General features: G+C 51.5%; 1 protein-coding gene across 1 annotated transcript; it reads right to left on the bottom strand.

Moving 5' to 3' along the window:
• Positions 1-3040: 3040 nt before the first annotated feature.
• On the bottom strand, positions 3041-25431 carry FAM20A (FAM20A golgi associated secretory pathway pseudokinase). Its single transcript, XM_071451340.1, has 11 exons — positions 24857-25431; positions 16257-16438; positions 15464-15514; positions 14139-14217; positions 12297-12389; positions 10456-10571; positions 7905-8085; positions 7241-7350; positions 6720-6801; positions 6579-6638; positions 3041-3667 (listed from the first exon to the last, which is right to left on the bottom strand). Exons 1-11 carry the CDS (start codon positions 25156-25158, stop codon positions 3403-3405), a joined length of 1521 nt encoding a protein of 506 aa, XP_071307441.1. The 5' UTR covers positions 25159-25431; the 3' UTR covers positions 3041-3402.
• Between the last annotated feature and the right edge of the window lie 436 nt (positions 25432-25867).

Consider the following 25867-nt stretch of genomic DNA (forward strand, 5'->3'; position numbering starts at 1 on the left):
TAAACTCCAGAGGGGTGAGTTCAGGTCCTGGCTTCCCCCTGGAGCCTGGGGAGAGCTCAGCCTCCACGTGCCAGCCTGGGAATTCCTCTGCACTTGGACCTGGGTCCTGTTTGATCTCTCCCAAGGTGTTCATTCCCAGCCCAGCCATGATTTTTGGGTTTCTAAGTTGGCTGCTCCCATCTCTGCAACCCCTTCACGAGCATGTGATGGATAATCATGAATAAGTTGTGGTGGGAAATGGAAAAGGGGGGTTTCCAAAGCAGGAAAACAATTTGAAGAGTGACCTGAAGCAGCTCAGACTTGGATGTGTTTTCCAGCCAGCTCCAAGAAAGCTGAGTCACCCAGCAGTAAAAATGTATTTGTCATGTAAAGGAGAATAAAAGTAAGAAAAACCCTGTACCAGCCATTTAAATATCCATGGGTATTTCGTATTTCCCTCACCTGCCCTCCCTTTCCCAATCCCCTCCACTGAAAAAAAACAGGCTGAAAACAGAACTTTTATTACCTAAAATGAAACTTTAAACCCTCCACTTCCAGCCTTATAACTATAAATACACACTTTATAATTACAACTTTAAATTTAAGCTTATCTTCTGTTTGCCATGTGCTTCCTGTTGAAGCAGCAGTCACCATTCCATGGCAGAAGATGGAATTAATTCTGGGTTTGTCCTGTGTGGGGAGAGCACAAAAAGCCACCGGTAGAGGGAGATAAAACTTTGGGAATTCACTGTTCTGGACAGAAATAACCAACAGAGCAAACGTGCTGAGAAGGAGACAAATCCTCTTATTTTCATCATTCTCTGTCCACGAGAGTAAAAACGTCTGTATGTCCCAAGAGTAAAAAGGTCAAGAATCTGCTTGAGACTGTTGAAAAGTTGGAAATACAAGGATTTGTCTGAACCACAATTTGGGAGAGACTAAAGGAGCCTGGAGTGGGGTTTTTGGTGGGGTTTATGTGGGGTTTTTGGTGGGGTTTATGTGGGATTTTGGTGGGTTTATGTGGGGTTTTTTGGTAGAGTTTATATGGAGTTTTTGGTGGGGGTTTATGTGGGATTTTGGTGGGTTTATGTGGGGTTTTTTGGTAGGGTTTATATGGGGTTTTTGGTGGGGGTTTATGTGGGGTTTTTGGAGGGTTTGTGTGGGGTTTTGGTGGGTTTGTGTGGGGTTTTGGTGGGTTTATATGGGGTTTTTGGTGGGATTTATGTGGGATTTTGGTGGGTTTATATGGGGTTTTGGTGGGGTTTATATGGGGTTTTTTGGTGGGGGTTTATATGGGGTTTTTTGGTGGGGTTTATGTGGGGTTTTTGGAGGGTTTGTGTGGGGTTTTGGTGGGTTTATATGGGGTTTTTTGTTAGGGTTTATATGGGGTTTTTGGTGGGTTTCTGTGGGGTTTTGGTGGGGTTTATATGGGGTTTTTTGGTGGGGGTTTATGTGGGGTTTTTTGGTGGGGTTTATGTGGGGTTTTTTGGTAGGGTTTATATGGGGTTTTTGGTGGGTATATGGGTTTTTTGGTGGGGTTTATGTGGGATTTTGGTGGGTTTATATGGGGTTTTTGGTGGGTTTCTGTGGGGTTTTTGCTCACCTTTGTGGCCTCAGAATACTGGAGGAATTTCTTCACTATGAAACACTCCAACCTCCCTCAAACACACAAATGGGCACCTGTAGGACACACTCAGAGCAGAGCTGCACCTCTCCTGTGGCTTTGCAGTTTGGAGCCAGGTGCATTATCAGAATATTTTGGAGTTAAATGAAGCCACCAGCATAATCCCCTGGACAAACAGCCGTGGCCAGATGAGCTTTGTCCCTTCCTTGCATCATCCAGGCACTTGTTGGTGTCACTGACTGAGCTCCCTTTAGGTCAGGCAAAGCTCCAGCCCATGGGACAATGAGCTGGTGGTGCTGGATCCTGTCCAAATCCTGCCTGGCAGCTTTTGTGCAGGGATTTGGGATCCTCTGGAAGGTTTGCAGTGCTGTAGGTTGACTTTTGTTTAACTTAAAGGTTACTTCAGAACGAGTTTCTGGTAGGTTGGTTATGGTGTGGGGTTTTTTGTTGGCTTTCTTTTCCCCCTTAAGGATGATAAATTATCAACAAACTCTTCAACTACTTCCCCCAGGCTGCCAAAAGGCTCAGCGTAGTAATTCCTAATAGTTAAAGGAAAAAGCTATTAAAGAGAGCTTCACTAATCCAGTTATTCTTCAACCTTCTTGCTGGGAGGTGAAGGGTCAGCTGGGAACTGAAACACCCATGAAAACTCCCTCCCCATGCTTGGTTTTGGTCCCCAGTTTCTGTTGCATCTCCTCAAATTGCACAGACCTGGAGAGGGGCAGAGATGGGGATACCATTTCTATTTTCCAGCTAATTATGACAACCTAAACGATTTTAAAAGCTATGAGGAGATGACCTGAGATAGATTCCTGTGACAAAATAGAGATAGATTACTCGGACAAAATGTTTTCCCCAGAAATGGGTTCCTGAATTGTAAATACAGTCCTGTGTCTCAGAATGGTTTGATTTTCAGCATGGATTTTTTAGTTTAGGTTTTCTCCCTTGGGATCCAAGGCAGCACCTGCCTGTGTTCTATATCCAAACTGGCCCTTCAGGCAGGGCAGAGAAGTGGTTTCAGTGCCAGTGAGGCTTTGTGAGACATGCACAGGTCGGTGTGGGCTGGGGTGTCACTGCTCCTGACAGTGAGCACGTGCAGTGCCTTAAGATCCATCCTGGCCAAGCCTAAAATTCAAACTATTGTTTCATGTCCTTGCTTGCTGTACTGTTGCAACTTTTCTGCTTTCAGACTCTGCAGCTGCAGCCAGCTCTGAGTTCTCTGCTCTTTGTGTTTCTGAGCCTGCTGTCACATCTTTCTGAAAGCCTTCTGACCTTCACTGTGCTTCTCACAAAGCCCCCTGGTCTGAGCAGGATAAAATAAACAATGCAGTAAACCAAAACAACACTGACAGAGTCAGAATGGACCAATGCCCTGTCTTGTGCCAGGGGCAGGTATTTCTCAAATACACACTCCTGACCACAGAACAAAGACTGACGAAGAGGAAAATGCTCTTGGCATCTCTTTATTCAACCCTCACCCTCAGGTCAAGTTCATGTCCTTCTCAGACCCCTGTGGAGGTTGAGCAAACCAAGGTCAGGTGTTCCTTCATCCTCCCAAGGGCATGGCCAGCTCCAGACCTGGAGATCCCAGCTTTTCCACCCCAGAGCTCTGTTTGGGGTGTAGAGATCAGCTGAAGCCACAGGCACTGCCCGAGCACAGGAGCTCTGCTTAAACACCAGCAGAGGAGCCCGGGTGACTCTTGATCTTCTGCCATCTCCCCTCTGAGTCTCTGGGAGTGGTTGTGGGTGGAAATGAGCAGTGCTGGAGCTGCCACTGGCCTGGCAGGGTTCTCCTGGCCCTAAGTGTCCAGCTTGGCTCTGTGCACTGCAGGGCTCTGGGGCTGCGTGGTGTCGTTGGCCACCACCGTGGCCTCTCCAAAGGTGTGGATGCACCTCCCCACGGCCTCCAGGATGAGCTGGAGGCGCCTGTCCAGGGCCAGCAGGTGGGGCTCGGTGAGCACAGGGGCCAGGGGGTCCTGCAGGAGGGATTCCCTCATCACCTCACTGAGCCGGTACTCGGGCTCCGCCAAGAGCTGCAGGCGCAGCCACGTCGTTCTCTTTATTCTAGAAAAAACAAACACCAACAAATCAACAATTTAATGCCTCCCAGCAAGAGCAGCTGAGCTCCTTGACAGCAGCAGGGCAGGGATGGGTGAAGGAATTGAAAGAATTTTGGAACAGAAGTTCTGTAGTTTTAATTTTGGAAGGTAATGAATTATTATTTTTTTTACAGCAACCTCTACTTCTCCCTTTGTTTTCCCAGAGTATTTGTTCTGCAAATCTCTGTCAGCAGAGAGGAAAAACATGATTGAAGTTCTCAGTAGTGAGTGAGTCAGAGATGACCCAGTTCCCCAGGTTCCTGCAGGGTGGTACCATCTCCCCAAGGATGACATTGATGAGATGGGAGCAGAGGGGGAGGTAAATGAAAAGACATGAATGAGAAAATATCTTCTGTCAAAACTCTGAGCAAAAAGAGGGAATATTTCCCTGAGCTGATGTAACTGTGACTTTTCACCTTAGGGGGTACTGAGGTTCAAATGTGATTTGCTTTGACAGAAAATGGGATGAAAAGCTGCAATCTTGGAATGCTTCTGGGCATGAAATGAAGTGTTCTGAAATCATTTGTTTAATCCTCAGCAGAAATGTGTTGACTTCAGCATGTATAATACTGAAATAAATCAGTGGCTGTAGTTATTGCCCTTTGAATCTTGGAAACAAAGTGGTCCATGTTTATGGAGCCATTTGGATTCAGCCCAATCAGAATTTTCAGGTGGAAAAAGGTGAAGTCAGATCCATTTTAGGCAGCCCAAGAATTTGTATTTTTAGGCTGTTGTTTATGCAGGGCATCCATTGGGAATGTTGATCTGGATCTCTGCAGCTCCAACAGGCCATGTGCTGTTTGGGAAAGGGTTGTGGCTGTTCCAGGTGCTGGGGACAATCACTAAGGTTGGAAAGGACCTTTAGGATCATCAAGTCCAGCTGCTGTCCCAGCACCATCAAACCACGTCCCCAGGTGCCACATCCACACATCACCTGAAGAATTCCAGGGATGGTGACTCCATGATTTCCCTGGGCAGCCTCTGCCAATGTTTTACTACCCTACTAGTATGTTTTACTACCCTTTCCAGGAAATTTTTTTCCTGATATCCAATCTAAATCAGGAGTGTGTGTGGAGCAAGGTGTGTGTGGGCAGCGGCACAAGGGAAGGAGGATGCTGCTGCCACAGGGCCAGGCATCCCCTTCCTGCATTAACATCCCTGAAAAACCTAAAAGAATCAATTGATCAAGTGTGAGGGCTGACAAGGAAGCTTTAAACCCCAGCTGTGAGGTGCTGCTGCTGCTGCTGCTGCTGCTGCCAGGGGAAGCTGTGCCCAGAGCAGATGCGAACGAGGATCTGTGCGCTGTCCTTCAGCCCGGGAGCTGCTGTGGGTAAACACCAGCTGTGTTTGCTCTGGTCCCAGCAGTGCTTGGAGGTGGAGAGAGGGCTGCTGTGACCCGTGAGGAGCAGCTGATGAAGTGCTGGAACAGTTACACAACAAACAAACAGAGCACAGACGGGGCTGAGATGGAAACGCTGCCGCCAGCCCCGCTGCGCTCCCGCGGGGGCTGTGACCCTGTGGCTGGGCTGCACTGCTGAACCTTTCACCCCGAGCCTTCCAGGGACTCCAGCAGCCTGCCTGGGGCTGCTTGCAGGCCTGGCTGTGCTGCAGCAGGGTTTGGATGCTTTCAGGGAAAGGGTCACCTCATGGCATGGCTGTATTTGTGCCACTCGCGGTCTGGGAGAGGAGACGTGCAGGCTTCAACGTGTGGGACAGGCTGGGAGCTGGGAGAGGCAGATAAAACAGACCCAAATCTGCTGGAAGCCAGGCTGGGAGCAGAACTCAGCTGGGAACGAGGTGGATGGGTTTAACAGCCTGCTCTCAGCACCCCTGTGCTCCCAGTGCTCCTGGCTGGAGGAGCTTTCCTGCTCTCATGGCTCAGCTTGGTGTCAGAGCAAGGAGGAAACTCGGTGGGCTGAGTCCAGGTTGGCAGTCAGGGCAGGCTGAAATTTGTGGCCTCTGTGTGCTTACTCAAGCAAAACCTCTTCCCTTCCTTCCCAAGTGGTTTTAGATGCTCTCCCTCTCCAAATGGATCAGCTCTTGTGGGAAATGAGGGTTTGTGTGTCTCCCTCAGGCAGCACAAGTTGTTTTTATGCTGTTCCTGGCCCTTATTTGCGTATGACAAGGTGTTCAAGTCCTGCTTTTACAATTATTAAATTAAGAGGAGCTTCTGGGAGGTGGATCTGGAAGAATAGGAATGCTGTGACCTGTGGATACTATGGTATGAAGGTCAAATTAAGAGGCAGAGTTAATTTCAAACTGCACAAAATTTCAAGAGAAGGATTCCCTGGAAGCCTGCAATTAGAAATGAAAGTACTTGCTGAGTGCAAATAACAGTTCTTGAAATTAAAGGTGTGTGGGGAGAGTGCAGTTACCACCCTGAGGGGGAGAAGGAGCAGGTAGAGCAAGGAAAAAGGCTCCACATCTCCTGAAGACAAACTCTAGGAAAGAGCAGCTGCTTCTGCCTCTTAAATTTAACTTGCAGCTGCTGATTTATGTGAACTAATGAAAGGAGAACACAGGGTTAAAATTATGAGCTTCTCCTTCATGCCATGAGAAGAGGAAGCTTGATGAAGTGCATCAAAGTTCCACCAGGATTCTGGATGGAGATTTCTGTGCTTCCTGAGAGCCCCTCATGCTGATGGGCTGGGGAAGGCTGTTAGAACTTTCTGGAAGGGTTTGGTCCATTGGACAGCATCTCCTGGTGTGCCAGTGGATGTTTATCCACTCGTGATTCCCCTGCTCCAGCATCCAGCCCTTGGCTGGGACTGGCAGGGTCCTTCTTGAGCTGCTGGGGGGAGCCAGGCCAGGGTGACCTCCCCAGTGACAGCAGGAGCCCGGACATTCCTGGGATGGAATCTGCAGCTGGAACTTACACACAGCACTGGGAGAGCGGGGCCAGGATGGAGATTTCATCATGGGAATGCCGCCCAAACCTGGGGGGTGAAGCAGAGTTCAGAGCCTGCCCTCCTCCTCCTCCTCCTCCTCCTCCTCCTCCCCACCTCCCCCTGCCTCACCCTCTGGCGTTGTCCAGGTGCAGGAGGAAGCCATCGTCCCCAAACTTGGTGAACATCTCGTAGTGGTGCCTGTCCATGTTCCCTGCAAAGGCCACACAGAGGGACACAGCTTGCCTTCCTTGCAGGGAATTGGCTAAATTATCCCAAGACTTCTTTCAGTTCTGCATGGAGTATTTGTTGCCATGCTGGAGGTGCCCAAGGTGCTGCTTTCCCTTTGTTGGGGTGGGTCTGGGGGCTCCCCTGTGCCCCCACAGTGGAGGAAAGGAAAAAGGAAAGGAAAGAGGAAAGGAAAGAGGAAAGGAAAGAGGAAAGGAAAGGAAAGGAAAGGAAAGGAAAGGAAAGGAAAGGAAAGGAAAGGAAAGGAAAGGAAAGGAAAGGAAAGGAAAGGAAAGGAAAGGAAAGGAAAGGAAAGGAAAGGAAAGGAAAGGAAAGGAAAGGAAAGGAAAGGAAAGGAAAGGAAAGGAAAGGAAAGGAAAGGAAAGGAAAGGAAAGGAAAGGAAAGACTTTCCCTCCATCGTTACCTATCAGGAAGTCAAATATGGCCATGTCCACGATGTTGAGCAGCCGGTTGCTGTTGCTGTAGGGGTAGATCTCCTTCACTGTGTTGCAGTAGAGTGGATTCACTTCCCACCTGCAGGAGATGGAGAAAAGGAGACACCCTCAGCTGCTTCTGCCACGTCCCAGAAATACCCCAAACCCCATCTTCCATGTGAAGATGTACAGGAGGAGGAAATAAATCTCCCCTTGTGCATGCAGGAGACTGGATTTGAAACACAGCCAATGGAGCAGCAAATGTGGGAAAAGCTGTTAGAACTTTCTAGAGGGGTTTGATCCATTGGATAGTGCCTCCTGGTGTGCCAGTGGATGTTTTTCATGGCTGTATTTGATGGGTCCTTTACTTAAAACACCATCATCACTGGCTAATTAAGAAACCACCCTTTGGTAAACAAATCTCCATAACACATTCTACATGCTCACAATACCAGGCACAGCAAGTGAAGATAAGAATTGTTTCTCATTCTTTTCTCTGATCTTCTCACAGCAAATGGCTTTAAGGGTTATTACACTAATTATTACACTAATTATGGGCTCCCTGAACCCTGGCCTGAGTTATTTCTGCAGCTCTGTCCGTATGTCCGTGCCCTGCAGTGCAGACATGGGGAGCAGCCTCATTTACCCACTTACTCCTCTTTTCCCTCGAAGGAGTAGGAACGGATCCAGGGGTTGGGGATGGAGAGGCGTGGGGCCAGGTTGAGGGAGGGCAGGAAGGCAGAGAGGGAGCCCTCCAGGAGGTGGGGGCTCCCACACACGGCGTACTCCGTCTTGCACATGTACGGGCACTTGGCGAAGAAGCAGACGTTGCTGGCTGGGAGGAGAGCAGAAAACAGGGTGAACCAGATTGCAAGGCAAGATGTGTTCTATTCTATTCTACTCTATTCTAATTCTATTCTATTCTATTCTATTCTATTCTATTCTATTCTATTCTATTCTGTATGGCAGCTGTCTTCTGTTCATTGGGCAGTTTCCTTATCTCTTCCACACTCACTCCTCCCTCTGGGGCAGAACATCTGCTGATAAGAGGCCATTGAATGTCCCTGCATGGCTGATAAGAACTGCAGCATCCCATTGGGAGATGTGAGCCCAGAGGGAGGAGCCAAGCATTCCTGCCTGGGTATAATCTGGTGATTCTGGAACGCCAGCCAAGCATTCCTGCCTGGATATAACCTGGAGATTCTGGAACACCAGCCAAGCATTCCTACCTGGATATAACCTGGAGATTCTGGGACACCAGCCAAGCATTCCTGCCTGGATATAACCTGGAGATTCTGGGACACCAGCCAAGCATTCCTGCCTGGATAGAATCTGGAGATTCTGGGACACCAGCCAAGCATTCCTGCCTGGATAGAATCTGGAGGTTCTGGAACACCAGCCAAGCATTCCTGCCTGGATATAATCTGGAGATTCTGGAACACCAGCACGGCTTCTCCACTGGATTTTCCAGAGGAACAGCAGCTGCCTCTTCTTCCACTGGATCTTCAGAGGAAGACTGCACCCTTTTCTACAGGATCCCTGCTCCAGGAGGGCTGCAGCCACAATTCCAATGGTTCTGCTGCCAACACCCTGACCCACAGGGTGTCAGGCTGTGTTCTGACTCTGTCAGTGCTGTTTTAGTTTACTGCATTGTTCATTTTATCCTTTTATTTTCTTCCCTATTAAAGAACTGTTATTCCTGCTCTCATATTTTTTACCTGAGAGCCCCTTAATTTAAAATTTATAGCAATTTGGAGAGAGGGTTTTCACATTCTCCATTTCAGGAGAGGCTCCTGCCTTCCTTAGCAAGGACCTGTCTTTCCAAACCAAGACACAGGGAAAAGGGGCTGTGGTCTTCAGGAAAGTGCTATTGTGGCAGCAAACCCTAAAAGGGGAATAACCTGCATTGACTCCATGATTGCAGAAGGCTGATCAATTGCTTTCTTGCAATTGATTCTTTATTATTTTATACTACACTTGACCCCTAAGAAAAACCCACTGCCCTCACCAGACAGCTCAGTACAGCTTTGACCTAATTGTCAATCTAATTGTCAATCAAAACACCATCATCAGAGTCCAATTAAGAAACCTCTCTTTGGTAAACAATCTCCATAACACATTCTGTGCGTGCACAACAACAGGTGCAGCAAATGAAGAGAAGAATTGTTTTAATTCTTTAATTTAATTCAATTCTTCTTTAATTCTTTCTCTGAGCATTCTCACAGCCTTCCTCAGGAAAATCCTGGGAAAGTCTGTGTGTCTCTCTCTGTTCAGAGGATACCACAGGGTGCAAGCTGGCCAGGGCTGAGCCTTTCCCTCTCTTGTAGCAGGTCTCTGGTTGGGTAGGAAGTTGTATAGACTCTGTGTGTCATAGAAGGTTTATGATCTTTATTAAGAAACCCATTGATTTTATAGACTAGTTCACTACAGATGTATTTGATTGGTCCTTTACTAAAAACACCATCACCATTGGCTAATTAAGAAACCACCCTTTGGTAAACAAATCTCTGTAACACATCCTACATGATCACAATACCAGGTGCAGCAGGTTAAGATGAGAATTGTTTCCCATTCTTTTCTCTGATCTTCTCACAGCCTCTCCCAGGACAATGCTTGGGCAAGTTGTGTTTCTCTCTGTGCCCACAGAGCTGCTGCCACATTTCCCCACCATGGGACAGTGATTGTTTCTTGTGGCAGGGATGGAGTGAGGGGGAGCAGATGGGAAGAGTCCCAAGGGGCTGCAAATGAGGGCAGAGCAATTTAGAACCCCCTGTTTGATGGCTGTTTCATGGAAACACTCTGAGGAATCCAAGGAAAAAGAAGGTAAGCCCCAAAGCATCCATGGCGTGGATGTCAAGCTGCCAAATCACAAATCTGGGTCCTGTGCTAAGGGAAAGGTTAAGAAAAAAAGGCCAAATGTAGGGAAAGGTTAAGAAAAAAAGGCCAAATGAGTAGATCTGGTAGGTGATTCCAGATGGAGGGAACCTCTGCTTCAACCAAGTCTTTGTGCACGTTTAACCCAAGAAATTCATCAAGAAATTAACCCAAGAAATTTCTGCACCACAGCGCAAGTCCTGCAGCCCCTTTTCCTGCAGCCCTGCCCTTCCTCCCACAGCTGAACACCACAGCTTTGGGTCAGCTGTGAAGGCACCTTGAAGCCAACTGGAGCCATAATTTTCCCCATCCTGAGCCGGCCTTTGCCCACCTGGTGACACGAAGAAGACGCTCTGCAGGACCTCGTTCTTGGTGACCTCCAGGATCTCCTTGGTGACGTTGATCAGCCTCCCCACTGTGGGTGGCACCCTCCTGAAGTCCAGGATCCTGCACAGAGGGGACAGGGATGCTGCTGCACTGTGGGGTGGCAGGTGCTGCCCCTGCCCCTTCCACCAGTGACCCAGGAGCCTTTGGATTGCTGCACCCAGAGTCTTTCCAGCAAAACCCCCCCTGGGCCAAAATGTAATGTGGCTCTGTTTGGATTTTGGTATTTTAATAGCTGCTGTCTGGAACAGTCTGGATGTTCTCCAGCATTCCTGTCTCTTTCCCTAACATTGCCTTGGTTTCTCCCACCCTTTGCACACAAACTTTGGCTCCAAGGGCCAAAGCAGCCCTTCAGGCCCCTCTACAATGTTGGTTTGACACAGAGCAAAGATGTTGATCCTGGTACAATGTGGCTGAGGAGGCACCCCCTCCTCCAGAGGCACTCATGCCCAGCTAATTCCTCAAAAATACTCTTGAAAACCTCAGGGCCTGGGGCAGGAAAGCATTCCTGGCAGTCAATGGGAAGCTGCTGCTGATTGCTGAGTCAGTAAATGGGGAGAGCTGGCTAATGCTCTGCTTGGCTCCTTGGGTAATGCCCCCTGCCCTGGGAATTGGGCACAGAACAGGATTTAGCCTGCTACTTATTGAGCAATGTTCAGAGAGAAGAAAATATTTGCTTTTATCCAGCATCTTTCAGCTCTAAAAACCACAAAGCACTTCACAAAAGCAGTCTGGCCTCATTTTTGTGGCACTGGAGCTGCGGGGGCGAGGTGGTGGTGGCTGAGTCAAGCAGAGTCACTGAGAGGATGTTGGGGCAGAGCTGGGAAGGGAATTCAGCTCCCTTTGTTCCCTTTCTCAGAGTGTGAGCTGCAGGACTTAATTTAGTCCTGCTTGTCCTATGGAAACTGGAGATCTCCACCCACCCTGACCATCAGAGAGCTGGTGCTCAGAGGAGAGAAAGGCTGCTGCCCTCATCTTTTCAGAAGGGTATTTTTTATTTTATTAAACACACACCCTGCTGGGAAGAGGTGCCAGGTTAATTGCTCATTATCTGAGGGCTTAAAACCGCATTGCTGCAGGTTATCAACCCAAAGCACACCTTGATTGCTGATGGAGTGTGTGCCTCCCCAGCAGCAGGGCACCCAGGCTGTGCCCAGGCTCACACTGGACCTGGATGCAGGGGGGGGACAATGTGTGACAGCCAGGTGAGAATCTGACCTGTTCCAACCCGGACTGCACCTGCTCTTGCAGTGGCCAAGGCAAAGCAGACTCTGGGGTGTCAGATGAGAGCCAGGAGGATCTGCCAGAGGATTCCTTTTCCCTTTTCCCTTTTCCCTCTTCCCTTTTCCCTTTTTCCTTTTCCCTTTTCCTTTTTCCTTTTTCCTTTTCCATTTTCCATTTTCCTTTTTCCCTTTCTTTTTCCTTTTTTTTCTTTTTCCTTTTCCTTTTTCATTTTCCTTTTTCCATTTTCTTCTTCCTTTTTCCTTTTCCCTTTTCCTTTTTCTTTTTCCTTTTTCCTTTTCTTTTTTCTTTTTCTTTTTCCTTTTTCATTTTCCTTTTTCCATTTTCCATTTTCCTTTTCTTCTTCCTTTTTCCTTTTCCTTTCCTTTCCCCCTTTTCCTTTCCCCCACCTTGCCTTGCCTTTCCTTTCCTTGAAATTTCATTTCCTTTCCTTGAAATTTCCTGGAAATTTCCTTTCCCTGAGCCCTGCAGGGCTTTCCCCAGAGCCCTGGTGGCCAAAGGAGCAGCAGCAGTGCCAGGGCAGTGCCAGGGCAGTGCCAGCCCTACCTGTCCAGGTGGAAGGCAGCGATCTCCGCGTTGTGCCGCTGGAAATCCACAAAGTAGAAGAAATCCTCAGGAGTCTCCTCCTCACGTTTCTGCCTGGGAGAAAGCAGGGGGTGAGCCCTGGGCAGCCTGGACACTGAGGGGTGGCACAGGGACAGCCCCTGTGTGGCCACATTGGGGACAGGGTCAGAGCCCAAGGGCTCAGTGCCCAGCTGGAGCCAGGAGGCAGCACTGGCACCCTGGGGTAGGCAGAAGAGCTGACTGGGGCTTTAAATCTGCTTCAGCAAGAGCTTAGACCCCCTTAGGACAAAGTTTCAGGTGGTGTTTGTCACATCCCCCTGGAGGCAGAGGAGGGCTCAGGTCTGATGCTCTCCTATCCCCGAGGTGGGAGCTCCATTTAATTCCATTTTCTGGCTGGCACACAGTGGGAAAGGGGGTGTTAACTCCTGGGAAAGTGGGGGTTAACTCCTGGGAATGGGGTGTTAACTCTTGAGAAATGGAATATTAACTCCTGGGAATAGGAGGTGTTAATTCCAGGGAAATGGGTGTTAACTCCTGGGAAAGAGGGGGGTTAATTCCTGGGAAATGGGACAGGACATGGGCTTAGACCCTCCCTAGGATGAAGTTTCAGGTGGTGTTTGTCACATCCCCCTGGAGGCAGAGGAGGGCTCAGGTCTGATGCTCTCCTATCCCTGAGGTGGGAGCTCCATTTAATTCCATTTTCTGGCTGGCACACAGTGCCCCAGTTGGTGCAGCACGGGGATTTGATGCTCAGCCTTAACTCCTTGGAAAATGAGGTGTTAACTCCTGGAAATAGGGGGTGTTAATTCCTGGAAATGGGGGTGTTAACTGCTGGGAAATGGGGGTGTTAACTGCTGGGAAATGGGGGTGTTAACTGCTGGAAAATGGGGGTGTTAACTGCTGGAAAATGGGGGTGTTAACTGCTGGAAAATGGGGTGTTAACTGCTGGGAAATGGGGATGTTAATTCCTGGGAAATGGGATGTTAACTCCTGGGAATGGGGGTGTTAACTCCTGGGAAATGGGGGTTAATTCTGGGAAATGGGATGTTAACTCCTGGGAAATGGGATGTTAACCTCTGGGAAAGGGGGTGTTAACTGCTGGAAATGGGATGTTAATTCCTGGGAAATGGGGATGTTAACTCCTGGAAATGGGGGTGTTAACTCTGGGAAATGGGTCAGGACACAGGAAATCCCTCCTGGCTCAGCAGGCCATGGGGGCTCTCCTTCCCCTCCAGGACCTGGTGGACCCTGGGCACAGGTGGGTGGAAGCCCAGAGGAGAGGAGCTGGCTCCTCCTGGGTGAGGATTTGTTATCCCAGCCCACGTGCTGCCAGCTGCTCTGTCACACATGGACAGTAAAGTGAGAGGGAATTGGTGTCAAGAGTCCCAAGGGGCTGCAAATAAAGCATTTATTTGCTGCAAATAAAGCTGCAAATAAAGCATTTAAATCCCCTGTTTGGTGGCTGCTTCTTGGAAACACCCTGGGGAATCCAAGGAAAAACAAGGCAAGCCCCAAAGTCTGCTGAGGAGGAGCAGCAGTCCCTCATGGCAAAGATCTCAGGAGAACAAGGGTGCCAAGGTCCTTCTCCACCTGGCACCCATGAACTGAGGCATTTCCAACAGCAACAGCAGTGTGGGAATGTTGGTGTTTACCCATGTGTGCTCCTGGGGTGGTGTGAGCAGCCAAGAAAAATGAAAAATAATGGAAGCTTTTCACTCCCCAGGTAGGGAGAGCAGGAGAGGGAAGGTGTGGCTGGGACCTTCCCGTGCCAAGGAGGGTCCCAGCCCACCCTGCAGGGGCTCAGGGGGGCTCTGCTGGCCTTACCTCATGGGCTTGAACATGGCTTTCCCAAAATCCTGGAACCTGAGGACCAGCTTCAGGTGCACACCGCTGGGCTTGACCACTTGGGGGGGAAAAGGGGTGTCAGCTGCTGGAAATGGGGGTTAAATCCTGGAAATGGGGGTTAAATCCTGAAAATGGGGTGTTAGCTCCTGGAAATGGGGGTTAAATCCTGGAAATGGGGTGTTAGCTCCTGGAAATGGGGGTTAAATCCTGGAAATGGGGTGTCAGCTGCTGGAAATGGGGGTTAAATCCTGGAAATGGGGTGTTAGCTCCAGGAAAATGGGGTGTTAACTTTTGGGAAAGGGGGTGTTAACTCCTGGGAAATGGGATGTTAAGACTTAGGAAAGGGGATGATAACTGCTTAGAAAGGGGGTATTAACTCTTGGAAAGGGGGGGTTAACTCCTGGAAATGGGGGATTAACTCCTGGAAATGGGATGTTAACTCCTGGGAAATGGGATGATAACTCCCTGGGAAATAAGGTGTTAACTCCTGGAAATGGGATGTTAAATCCTGGAAAGGGGGTGTTAACTTTTAGGAAAGGGGATGTTAATTCCTGGGAATTGAGATGTTAATTCCTGGGAAATGGGGTGTTAATTCCTGGGAATTGAGCTGTTAACTCCTGGGAAATGGGGTGTTAATTCCTGGGAATTGAGCTGTTAATTCCTGGGAAATGGGGTGTTAACTCCTGGAAATGGGGTGTTAACTCTGGGAAATGGGGTGTTAATTCCTGGGAAATGGGGTGTTAACTCCTGGGAAATGGGGTGTTAACTCTGGGAAATGGGGGTGTTAACTCCTGGGAAATGGGGTGTTAACTCCTGGAAATGGGGTGTTAACTCCTGGTGACACCCCAGTCACACCCCCAGCACAACCCATCTTTCCAACCCCATGACTGCATCCCCTCACTCCTTCCAGCTATTCCTCTCTCCTCTCCCATTTATTTTCCTCTCCCCCTTGTGCCACAGAGCAGATTTCCCTTCAGCCCCTCTGTCACATCCCCTTGGGGACTTTTCCCTCCCTCCCCAGCAGAAACCAGTGCTGTCCTGGTGTCCTGACCCCCACATTGAACAGGCTGCTCATGGAGGTGGTGCAATTATCACCCCTGGGTGTTAAAAAAAGCCTGGACGTGGCCCTGGGGTTGGACTCCATGGTTTCAGAGGGCTTTTCCAGCGGGAATAATTCCATGCTCTGTGATCCCAGCCTCTGCTGGGTTAATGGGAGGGAGCAGAGCCTGGCTTGGCGTTTCCCCGGCCGAGCTGAGGATGGAGCATTGGGGATGGCAGGTGGGGACCTCAGGTGCCACACTCACCCTGGCTGCAGTCACAGGCTCCCAGCAGGGCCTTCTCATCCTGGCTGTAGTCTGCAAGGCAGGAGGAGCAGTGAGACCCCACCAGCATCCACAGGCATCCCCAGTGAGGGGAGAGAATGATGCACCTGGGTCCCTCTTATCAGAAGGCTAATTAATTACTTTAATAGACTATATTATTCTATATTCTATTACACTCTGTTACATTCCATCTAAACTGAATCTGCCAGGCACTCAGCTCTGCACACAACTGCACAGGATCTCCTGACTGTCAGCCCACAGTCCCAACACATCCCTGGCTGGGGGCTCTGCACAAATCACAAATGGGATGGGACTGCTGGGAACAGCCTTGAGCTGGTTTATTTTCCAGCATCAGCCCCATTCCATGGTTATGGCAATGGGAAGGTGCCACCAGCTCACATCTCAGGCAGCAGACAAAGAACTTAATGTCACAACTCACTTTATGAGTGTTTTGACCAATCACACAAAGCAAAAGCACATTGACAGTAGTTCTATCCAACCACTGTAAGCACAGGTACCTTTGGTTAAACAATGCCTGCTTATTTCAAATACAATACCTGCTTGTGAGCCTTCAAACACAATGCACACAGCTCCATTATTGAGCTTCAAACTTCCCAATATCTCACTAGATAAACTTTTCTGTAGCTTAGGGAGTTATTCTAGACAAGCATTGATACACAGACCATTGTTCTATTGTCTATGACTTTAAAATCTTTTGCTGCCGCCCTGGCAGGCTCCAAGGAGCCAATCCCCGGTCCCAGCCCTGTGTTCTCACCGGCGCTGATGGTGGGCAGGTCCCGCAGGTCCCGCAGCAGCCGGCTGACGGCAGCGCTGGAGCGGGGGTAGAGCCCATCCCGGCTGATTCCCAGCTGGAACTGCAGCCAGGCGGCCTCGGGACGCAGAGGGAGAGGGGCTGGCAGCGTCAGGTTCAGCTCCTCCCGGTACAGCTTGTGTCTCCTGCAAGAGAGGAGCGATGGGCATGTGAAAATGGGAGAGATTCAGCTCCTCCCGGTACAGCTTGGGTGTCCTGCAAGAGAGGAGCGATGGGGATGTGGAAATGGGAGAGGTTCAGCTCCTCCTGGTACAGCTTGTGTCTCCTGCAAGAGAGGAGGGATGGGAATGTCAAAATGGGAGAGGTTTGGTTCTTCGTTGTATAGTTTGTGTCTCCTGCAAGAGAGGAGCGATGGGGATGTGGAAATGGGAGAGGTTCAGCTCCTCTCAGTACAGCTTGGGTGTCCTGCAAGAGAGACATTCTGGGGATGGGGATGTGGAAATGGGAGCAGCTTGTGCCTCCTGCAAGAGAGAAGGGATGGAGATGAGGATAAGGAGAGGTTCAGCTCCTCTCAGTACAGCTGTGCCTCCTGCAAGAGAGGAGGGATGGGGATGGGATGGGGAAAAGGGAGAGGTTCAGCTCCTCCCGGTACAGTTTGTGCCTCTTGCAAGAGAAATGTTCTTGGGATGAGGATGTGGAAAAGGGAGAGGTTCAGCTCCTCCTGGTACAGCTTGTGCCTCCTGCAAGAGAAGAATTCTGGATATGGGGATGGGGAAATGGGAGAGTTTCAGCTCCTCCTGGTACAGCTCCTGTCGCCTCCAAGAGAGGAGGGATGGGGATGAGGATGTGGAAAAGGGAGAGGTTCAGCTCCTCTCAGTACAGCTGTGTCTCCTGCAAGAGAGAGAGAGAAGGGATGGGGATGGGGATATGGAAAAGGGAGAGGTTCAGCTCCTCTCAGTACAGCTGTGTCTCCTGCAAGAGAGAGAGGAGGGATGGGGATGGGGATATGGAAAAGGGAGAGGTTCAGCTCCTCTCAGTACAGTTTGTGCCTTCTGCAAGAGAGGAGGGATGGGGATGAGGATAAGGGAGAGGTTCAGCACTTTTCAGTACAGCTTGTACCTCCTGCAAGAGAGACATGAGGATGAGGATGAAGATGTGGAAATGGGAGAGTTTCAGTTCCTCCTTGTACAGTTTGTGTTTCCTGCAATAGAGGAGGGATGGGGATGGGGATGGGGATGGAAAAGCTCCCTGGAGGGTGCCAGGAGCAGAGCTTGGGGTGGGTAAGGGGGAACTGAGTCTCTGACCATCTCTGACAGAGTTTTTTCCCTGAAGATGAGGGAAGAAATCACTAAAAACACGTTTCAAAGGATAGTGTTGATATGTTATAAATATTTTAAAGCTAATAATCTAAAATTACTCTTCAGAAGTCTTACTCCTGCAAGAGAGGCGTGCTGGGATGGGGATGTGGAAAAGCTCCCTTCTCTGAGCCTGGGGGATACCAGGAGCAGAGCACAGGATGGGGAAGGGGAAACTGAATCTCTGACCATCTCTGAGAGAGATTTTTCCCTGAAGCTGGGGGAAAAAATCACTAAAAACGAGTTTCAAAAGATAGTATTTAAAGCTAATCATCTAAAATTACTCTTCACAAGTCTTACTACAATGTATCTTTCATATTTCTATTTTTCTTAACTATCTACTTTTATTTGCAAGGCTATCCTTTAAAACTTAGTTCAATTTTTCTCTCAATCATGTCTGTCTTATTCCATAATATTTCGAAGTCAACATTTCTTATCTCAAGCTTTACATACACACACATATATTGGAAACCTCCTATCAAACTTTATCAGCCAAGGAATGGCACTGAGGGCTGCAAAGGGCTCCTGGGGGGTTCTTTATTTCCCTGCTCAGCCCAGCAGCTGGGGCTTGGTTGGGATTTTTCCATCCCCCTTCTCCACCCAAGCAGGCTGAGAAGTGGAGTTAATCTGGTTGTGAGCAGGGCTTAAAAATGGCTGAGATGGTCTGAGTCTCTGACCATCTCTGGGAGAGTTTTTCCCAGAATTTGGGGGGAAAAAAATCACTAAAAGCTGCAAATTGCCTCTGTGACCAAATTCCCAGAGAGCAGGGATGCTATGAGCTCATGTGGCAGCATCCTGCCCGTGAGCTCTAAAAACCAAGGTTCAACCCCACCCTTTTTTGGCAGGTGGAGCTGAAGGGGCCTCTCAAGTTCAGGAATCACCCAAAACCATCTCCCCACTGGATCAGCATTTCCCTCAGCCTGGAGACCTGTGGATGCCACAGCCTGGTCAGAAAGGGAGAGAATGGGCTTTGTTTTCTCACAGTGGACTGGTGAGACTTTTTTAGGGAGTTGTAGAAAAACGATGGTAACTTTTTAGTATAAACGACCTGCAGGTGGTGTCTTCCTCCTCTGCTTTTCTGTTCTTCTAAAGGGCTGCTTGTGAGAAAGATGGTTTTATTAGTTAGCCAGTCAAGTAGAATGTGTTGAATCTGTCTATAAAAGAGAAGATTTTTGGTGTTAAATGCTCTTCTCCTGCTAACCAGCCTCGGGGTGAATCTGTGTCATTTCTTGCTCAGCAGTGACAGAGACTCCAAGGCTGGGGTGTGCAACTGAAAGGTCCCTGATTGCAGCCAGCAGAGAGGACAGAGCTTTGGTTTCTCATTAACAGTGTCCAGCCCATGTGTGTGGAGCAGCCAGTCATGATAAAGGGAAAATGAAGCTCAGTTTGCACTGAAAGTGCCAGGATCCGTGCAGGAAAGCAAACAGGAGCTGGGGGCTGATAAGGAGTAGGACATTAACCAAGGCTGGATGGACAGGGGGAAGTGCCACATGCCTGGCCAGACCCCATCCAGAGCCTGAGCAGAGAGGTCTGGCCATGGCCAGGACATTTACCAGCCAAGGAATGGCACTGGGGATGCAAAGGGCTCCTGGGGGTTTCTTTATGTCTCTGCTCAGCTCAGCAGCTGGGGCTTGGTTGGGATTTTTCCATCAATTTTCCATCACCCTTCTCCATCCAAGCAGGCTGAGCAGGGGGGTTAATCTGGCTGTGAGCAAGGCTTGAACCCTCCCAGAAGTGTTCCAGTGGTGTAGGAAATGAATTTGTAGAAAATTCTTAAAGTTTGATAGAAGGTTTATGTAGTGTGTGTGTGTATGTAAACCTTGAGATAAGAAATGTTAGAAATATTGTGGAATAAGACAGACATGATTGAGAGAAAAATTGAACTCAAAAGAAGTTTTAAAGGATAGCCTTGCAAATGAAAGTAGATAGTTTAGAAAAATAGAAATATGAAAGATACATTGTAGTAAGACTTGTGAAGAGTAATTTTAGATGATTAGCTTTAAAACATTTATAACACAATGTATCAATACTATCCTTTGAAAATTGTTTTTAGTTGTATTTTTCTCTCGATTATGTCTTATTCCACAGAATTTATAAGTCAGCATTTCTTATCTCAAGGCTTACATACACACACACACACTATGTGAGCCTTCTGTCAGGCTTTGAGGGTTTTCCACAAATTCATTTCCTACACAGTGGTATCCTGGGAGACCTCTCAGAGCTGGAGAGACAGGCTGGATGTGCCTGTTCCCTCTCCCAGTCTGTTTGTCTTTCCATTGGACTGGGCCAGCCCCAGCACGAAAAATCCACGTGTGCATGGTCAGAGGGAGCTGGAGCACTGCCCTCCCTGACCAGCTCTGTGCTCAGGAGGCAGAAAATTCCCTGTGCACATGGAAATGGCCCTGGAGTGCCATCAGTACTACCATGTACAGGAGGCAGAACATTCCCTGTGCACCTGGAAATAGCCCTAGGGTGCCATCAGCTCCAGCCTGCACAGGAGGCAGAACATTCCCTGTGCCCATGGAAGTGCCCTGCAGTGCCATCAGTACTACCATGTACAGGAGGCAGAACATTCCCTGTGCACCTGGAAGGGGCCCTGGAGTGCCATCAGCACTACCATGCACAGGAGGCAGAACATTCCCTGTGCACAAGGAAATGCCCTGGAATGCCATCAGCCTCTGCCTACACAGGAGGCAGAACATTCCCTGTGCACAAGGAAGTGCCCTGGAGTGCCATCAGCACTACCATGCACAGGAAGCAGAACATTCCCTGTGCACATGGAAATGCCCTGCAGTGCCATCAGCACTACCATGCTCAGGAGGCAGAACATTCCCTGTGCACCTGGAAAGGGCCCTGGAGTGCCATCAGCTCCAGCCTGCACAGGAGGCAGAACATTCCCTGTGCACAAGGAAATGCCCTGGAATGCCATCAGCCTCTGCCTATACAGGAGGCAGAACATTCCCTGTGCACAAGGAAATGCCCTGGAATGCCATCAGCCTCTGCCTATACAGGAGGCAGAACATTCCCTGTGCACATGGAAATGCCCTGGAGTGCCATCAGCTCCTCCTCTTGCTCAGGAGGCAGAACATTCCCTATGCACCTGGAAATGGCCCTGGAGTGCCATCAGCTCCAGCAGAAATGCCTTGACCCCCAGCCTGCTGCCCTTCCCATGGCTAAGTGAGGCACAACCTTAATGAATGGTGAGGCATTAATAAAGCCTGAATTAATAAATGAGGTGTTAACCCAGGCACAGCCAGGGATGACAAACCCAGTGCCATGGACAGGAGTGACTCAGGATTTTTCCCTAGGGAAGCTGCCCAAATATTTTACCATATTTGCTCTCCTGCCTGCCACACACACAGGCTGCTCCCCCAGGGTGAGCAAGGCATTACTGAGGGGGAAAAAAATGCAGTGGTTATGCAAGGGGAGGCAGATCCCAGTCCTGCATCCACATGGTCCCTGCCCAGGCTGAGCCAGTCCTTTCCCAGCCTTTCAACCCAAACTACAGCTCTCTCAGCTTCCTTCAGGATTCCTGAAATACTTCCCTGGAAAAAGCCAGATCTCTGCAAAAGGCATAATGATACAAAAGCAGGGTTCATTTCCAGCCTGCTATAAATAGCTCTGGGGTTGCCCTGGCTTTCAGCTCTCTGCTGGGCTGGGAGGGAGGCACAGCGTGGGGTGACGCTGCTCAGGCCACCAGCATCCTGAGTCTGGGGTTTTGGAGCTGCTCCTTCAAGGATGAAAATAAGCTCTGGAGTTTTGAGGGACTTTTTTTGGGGGGGGGGGGGTTGAAGAAGTGTGGATGTTTTCTTGTTTTTCTGTTTCCTTCCTGCATCCCCAGCTGGTTCTGCATCCTGAGGTGCTGGGAGCAGACAGGGCTGGTTTGGAGGGGGACACGCTCTGGCCATGGGTGTCCCAACAGGACGTGCTGGGGCTGCTCCAGCTGGCAGAGCCCCTGGACAGAGCAGATGGACAGAGCTCCAGCTGATGTCCGTCTGCCTGCAGAAATGAAGGCTGTGCTGGAGGAACAGGGTGAAACTGCAGCTTGTTGCACTCAGGGCAGAGTCCTGCTGCTCCCAGAGCTGCTCTGCCAACACCCACATCCAGGGCTGATGGAGAAATGTGCTGCCATCCACAGGGGTCCCTGGGGTCCCCAGGACATGTGCTGCCATCCTGTCATGGTGAGGAGAGGACCCCATGCACACCCAGCCCTGAGTCTCTGTGCCTGGCTCTGCACGAGGAGCTGCTGTGGAGTTTTTGCTCTTCAGTCCTCAGCAGCAGCTTGGTCGAACCCATGCAGTGGGAGAGAAAGCCATGGGTGATTCCTGAGACCCACCAGGACCCTGGCCACATCAGAGAGGACCCGGGCTCTGCAGTGAGGCAGGAATTCCTCTGTGCCCACAGCAAATGAACAATCTTATAAACTCCAGCAGCTCTGGTGAGTGTCCCCTGATTATGTGTTCAATTTGCAGCACTGGTGGTTCTTGGCAGGTTTTTGCAGGAGCAGTTGTGTCACCTCAGCCTGCGCTCTCTGGAGGTTTCACCCACTTATGAGCATCAAATATTTTATTTCAGAGTGAGGAATAATCAATTCTCTGCCTTCTTTCCTTCCTGGAGGTGCAGAGTGAAGCCAATCAAGGACAAAAGGCATCACAGTGCTCCTCACAGTCACAGCACAGCCAAACCTTGGGGCAGGAGGCAAAGTGCAGCCATGGCTGCAGCACAAATTCCATCTTTTAACATCTTTTAAAACTGGAGAGTGCAGACTTCTCACTCTCCTGCAAGGGAGGCTGCAGCAAGTGCCCAGGGTTTCTGATGGTGCAAGGGAGGCTGCAGCAAGTGTCCAGGGTTTCTGATGGTGCCCTCAAGCTGTGAGCTGCTTTGGTTGAAAGCCCCAATTCTCCCCAGGGTTTTGCTGGGGAAATATTCACCTTGGTACCCAAATGCTGGTGGCTTCAGCAGGCAGTGCTCAGCTTTGAGATGCACCCAGGGTGGGTCTGTGGCACAGCCAGGGCTACTCAAACCCACCAGCCATGGATTTCAAGGGCTGTGACAAAGGATTCAACAGGATCCAGACTGGACACAGGGAAGAGCCTGGCAGGGGTGGCCCTGGCTGAGCACTGAGGGGGCTCCAGACCCTGGTGCTGCTCAGGCCATGAAGGTCATTCCCTGTTCCTTCCATTATTGCTTCCCATCATCTCCTGCAGCAAATCTCACGTGGAACCAGCGCTGGGAGAGTCCCAGAGGAGCAGGAGGAACAGGGATGGAGGTGGAGAGAGCACTTGGGAATCCTGCCTGGGCAGCCACAGGGGATGGGAGGAGTGGGGGAAACCAAACCTGGGCAGTGGGGAGGTGCCAGGACAGGGGTCCCTGGGGTCCCCAGGACAGGTTGTCACCCCCTTGCAGGTGTCCTGTCCCACAGAGGGGCCAGTGGGTGAGGTGATGCCATGAGGAGCTCTGTGCTCTGCTGCATCCAGGTTTGTGCAGGAGTTCTGGGGGTGCAGGGAGCAGCTGTGGGGTGCTGTATGCTCGTGGGAGGGGGGTGAGATCAGGGATTCCAGGTACAGAAAACCAATGCTTGGAGCTGGCACTGAGGGTCACTGTCCCCCCCAGGCAGTGACCACAGGGCAGGGACAGTGCCACCCCAGGAGCAGGGGATGAGGGAGTTTCCTCCTTGCTGGGCTGGGAGAGGCAGCAGGAGAGGGCTCTGAGCTGGGGGTCCCCTTTTCTGGGGCTCTGGGAGACACCCCAGGAAGGAGCATCCCAGCAGAGCCCCTCACCCAGCCCGTGGGGGGCTGGAGGGGTGAGGGCACAGAGCCAGACTGGGGGGGCAAGCTGGACTGGGGATGCCAGGGGACACCCAAGGGACACCCAAGGGACACCCAAGGGACACCCAAGGGACAGAGGTGCCCAGGAGAGCTGCCCAGAAAGGGAGGGGTACCTGAGAGGGGGTGTCCAGAGAGGGGTGCCTGGGGGTGCCCATACAGGGAGTGCCTGGCCAGAGTGTGCCCAGGGGATGCCAGAGCAGAAGGTGCCCAGAAAGGGGGTGCCCAGAAAGGGGGTGCCCAGGGAATGCCAGGGCAGGGGTACCCAGAAAGGGGGTGCCCAGAAAGGGGGTGCCCGTGCAGGAGGTGCACTCACAGAGGATGCCTGGGAAGGGGGTGCTCAAGAGATCCCAATGCATGAGGGAGTCCAAAAAAGAGGTGCCCAGCAGATGCCAGGGAAGGGGGGGTGCCCATGCAGGGGGTGCCCAGGAGATGCCAGGGAAGGGGGTGACCATGAAGGGGGTGCTCAGATGATGCCAGAGAAGGGGGTGCCCATGCAAGGGGCACCCAGGAAAGAAAGGGGTATTCAGGAGATATCCAGGACATGGGTGCCCATGCAGGGGTGCTCAGAAGACACCCCTGGGGTGCACGGAGATGGTGCCAGGAGAACCCCACCCAAGGGGGTGGCCAGGAGATTCCCCTGCAATGGGTGCTCAAGAATGGGGTGCCCAGGAGGTGCCCAGGGAGCGAGGGATCATGCAAGGGGTGCCCAGAAGCTGCGAGCACAGGGATTGTCCAGGCAGGGAGTGCCCAGGAAAAGAGTGGCCAGGGGATATTTGGGAAGGGGCTGCTGGAGAAGAGGCGCCCAGGACATGTCCGAGAAAGGGGTGCTGGGGAAGGAGGAGGTGCCCAAGAGATATTTGGGAAGGGGGTGCTGGAGAAGGAGGTGCCCAGGAGATACCCGGGAAGGGGGTGCCCAAGAGATGACCAGAAAAAGAGTGCCCAGGAGATGTCCAGGAAGGGAAGGCAGCGTCAGCAGCTGCTGGTGCATGGAGTGCTCAAGAAAGGGATGCCCAGAAAACAGCCAGGAAAGGGGTGCCGGGCAAGGAGGTGCCCAGGAGATACCCGGGAAGGGGGTGCTGGGGAAGGAGGCGTGCAGGAGATGCCCAGGAAAGGGGTGTCGGGCAAGAAGGTGCCCAGGAAACAGCCAGGAAAGGGGTGCCGGGGAAGGAAGAGATGCCCGGGAAGGGGGTGCCCAGGAGATGCCCAGCAAGGAGGTGCCCAGGAGATGCCCAGCAAGGGGGTGCCAGGCACGGAGGAGATGCCCAGCAAGGGGGTGCCCAGGAGATGCCCGGGAAGGGGGTGCCCAGGAGATGCCCAGCAAGGGGGTGTCGAGGCGCTGCGCGGTGCGCGGTGCCCTGGAGCCGGCCGCGCGGGCGCTGCGCGGTGCCGGGCGCGGGGGATCCGCGGCTGCGGGACGCACCTGTTCCATCGGGCCGCCTTCCGCCGGTAGTAGCGCAGAGCTTCGCGGGCGCCCAGCAGCGGCTCGGCGGGGCCCGGCGGGGCGGCGCGGTACAGCGGGTGGGCGAAGAGGCGGCGCAGCGCGGGGGCGGCGCGGGAGAGCGGCGGGCGCGGCGCGGCGGGGGCCGCGGGGCACGGGCAGCCCGGGGAGACCCTGCCCAGCTCCCGGCGCGCCCGCGGCCAGAGGTGGAAGTAAAGATCGGCGGCCAGCAGAGCCCCGAGCAGCAGCAGCACGGCCGGGCGGTCCCGCCGCGGGCCCGGCATGGCCGGTGCGGGCTGGGCACGGGGACGGGCACGGGGACGGGGATGGGGACAGCGGCGGCGGCTCCCGGGGCAGAGCGCACGGGGGAGCTCGAGCGGCGGAGCCGGGGGGTGCGGGCACCTCGGGGCGGGGACCGGGCAGGGCGCTCGGGGCCCGGCAAGGGGGAGCGGGGGTGGGGGCACGGCGGCCGGGGAGCCTCCCCCGGACACGGGCCCGGTGCCGGTACCGGTGCCGGAGGGGACCGAGCCGAACGGCCCCGGGCTCTGCCGCCCGCCCGCCCAGCGCAGCCCCCGCGCAGGTGGCGCGTCCCCCGCCAGCTCCTTCGGGGATCTCGTCCCCTCTCCCGAAGGGGGAAAATCAGCCCCGGAGAGCTTTGGCAGCAGCTGGAGGGTGCTGGGTGTTGCTGGGGCGCCGGGGGCTCTGTGGGAACGGGGAGGAGAGAGGGGGTGCTGGAACCCCTCTGGTGTCTGCGGGCAGGGCTCGGGTGGGCTCTGACCTTCCGGTACTGGCAGATGGTTCAGAGGCCGCTTTTATTTAAAAATAAATATAAATAATATTATTTAAAAATAACTATAAATTACTATTTATATAATAACATAATATATTAATTATATCTATTATTGTGCGCCGTGCGGGGTGCCCGGGCGTTATATATATATATATATATATATATATGTATATATTCATTTATTTATATATTTATATATAAAT

The sequence above is a fragment of the Agelaius tricolor genome, unplaced genomic scaffold, assembly GCF_023055355.1.
Source record: "Agelaius tricolor isolate 1412-34295 unplaced genomic scaffold, bAgeTri1.0.p SCAF_32, whole genome shotgun sequence".
Taxonomy (NCBI): Eukaryota; Metazoa; Chordata; class Aves; order Passeriformes; family Icteridae; genus Agelaius; species Agelaius tricolor.

What these genes read in the sequence shown, in the direction of transcription:
- FAM20A (XM_071451340.1), bottom strand. Translation starts at nt 25,158, where the DNA reads ATGCCGGGCCCGCGGCGGGACCGCCCGGCCGTGCTGCTGCTGCTCGGG. An exon ending in GCCATGTTCAAGCCCATGAG is followed by an intron (nt 12,390 to 14,138) that starts GTAAGGCCAGCA and finishes GCTTTCTCCCAG; the next exon opens with GCAGAAACGTGAGGAGGAGA. An exon ending in CCGCTCTCCCAGTGCTGTGT is followed by an intron (nt 3,668 to 6,578) that starts GTAAGTTCCAGC and finishes TGTTTTTTCTAG; the next exon opens with AATAAAGAGAACGACGTGGC.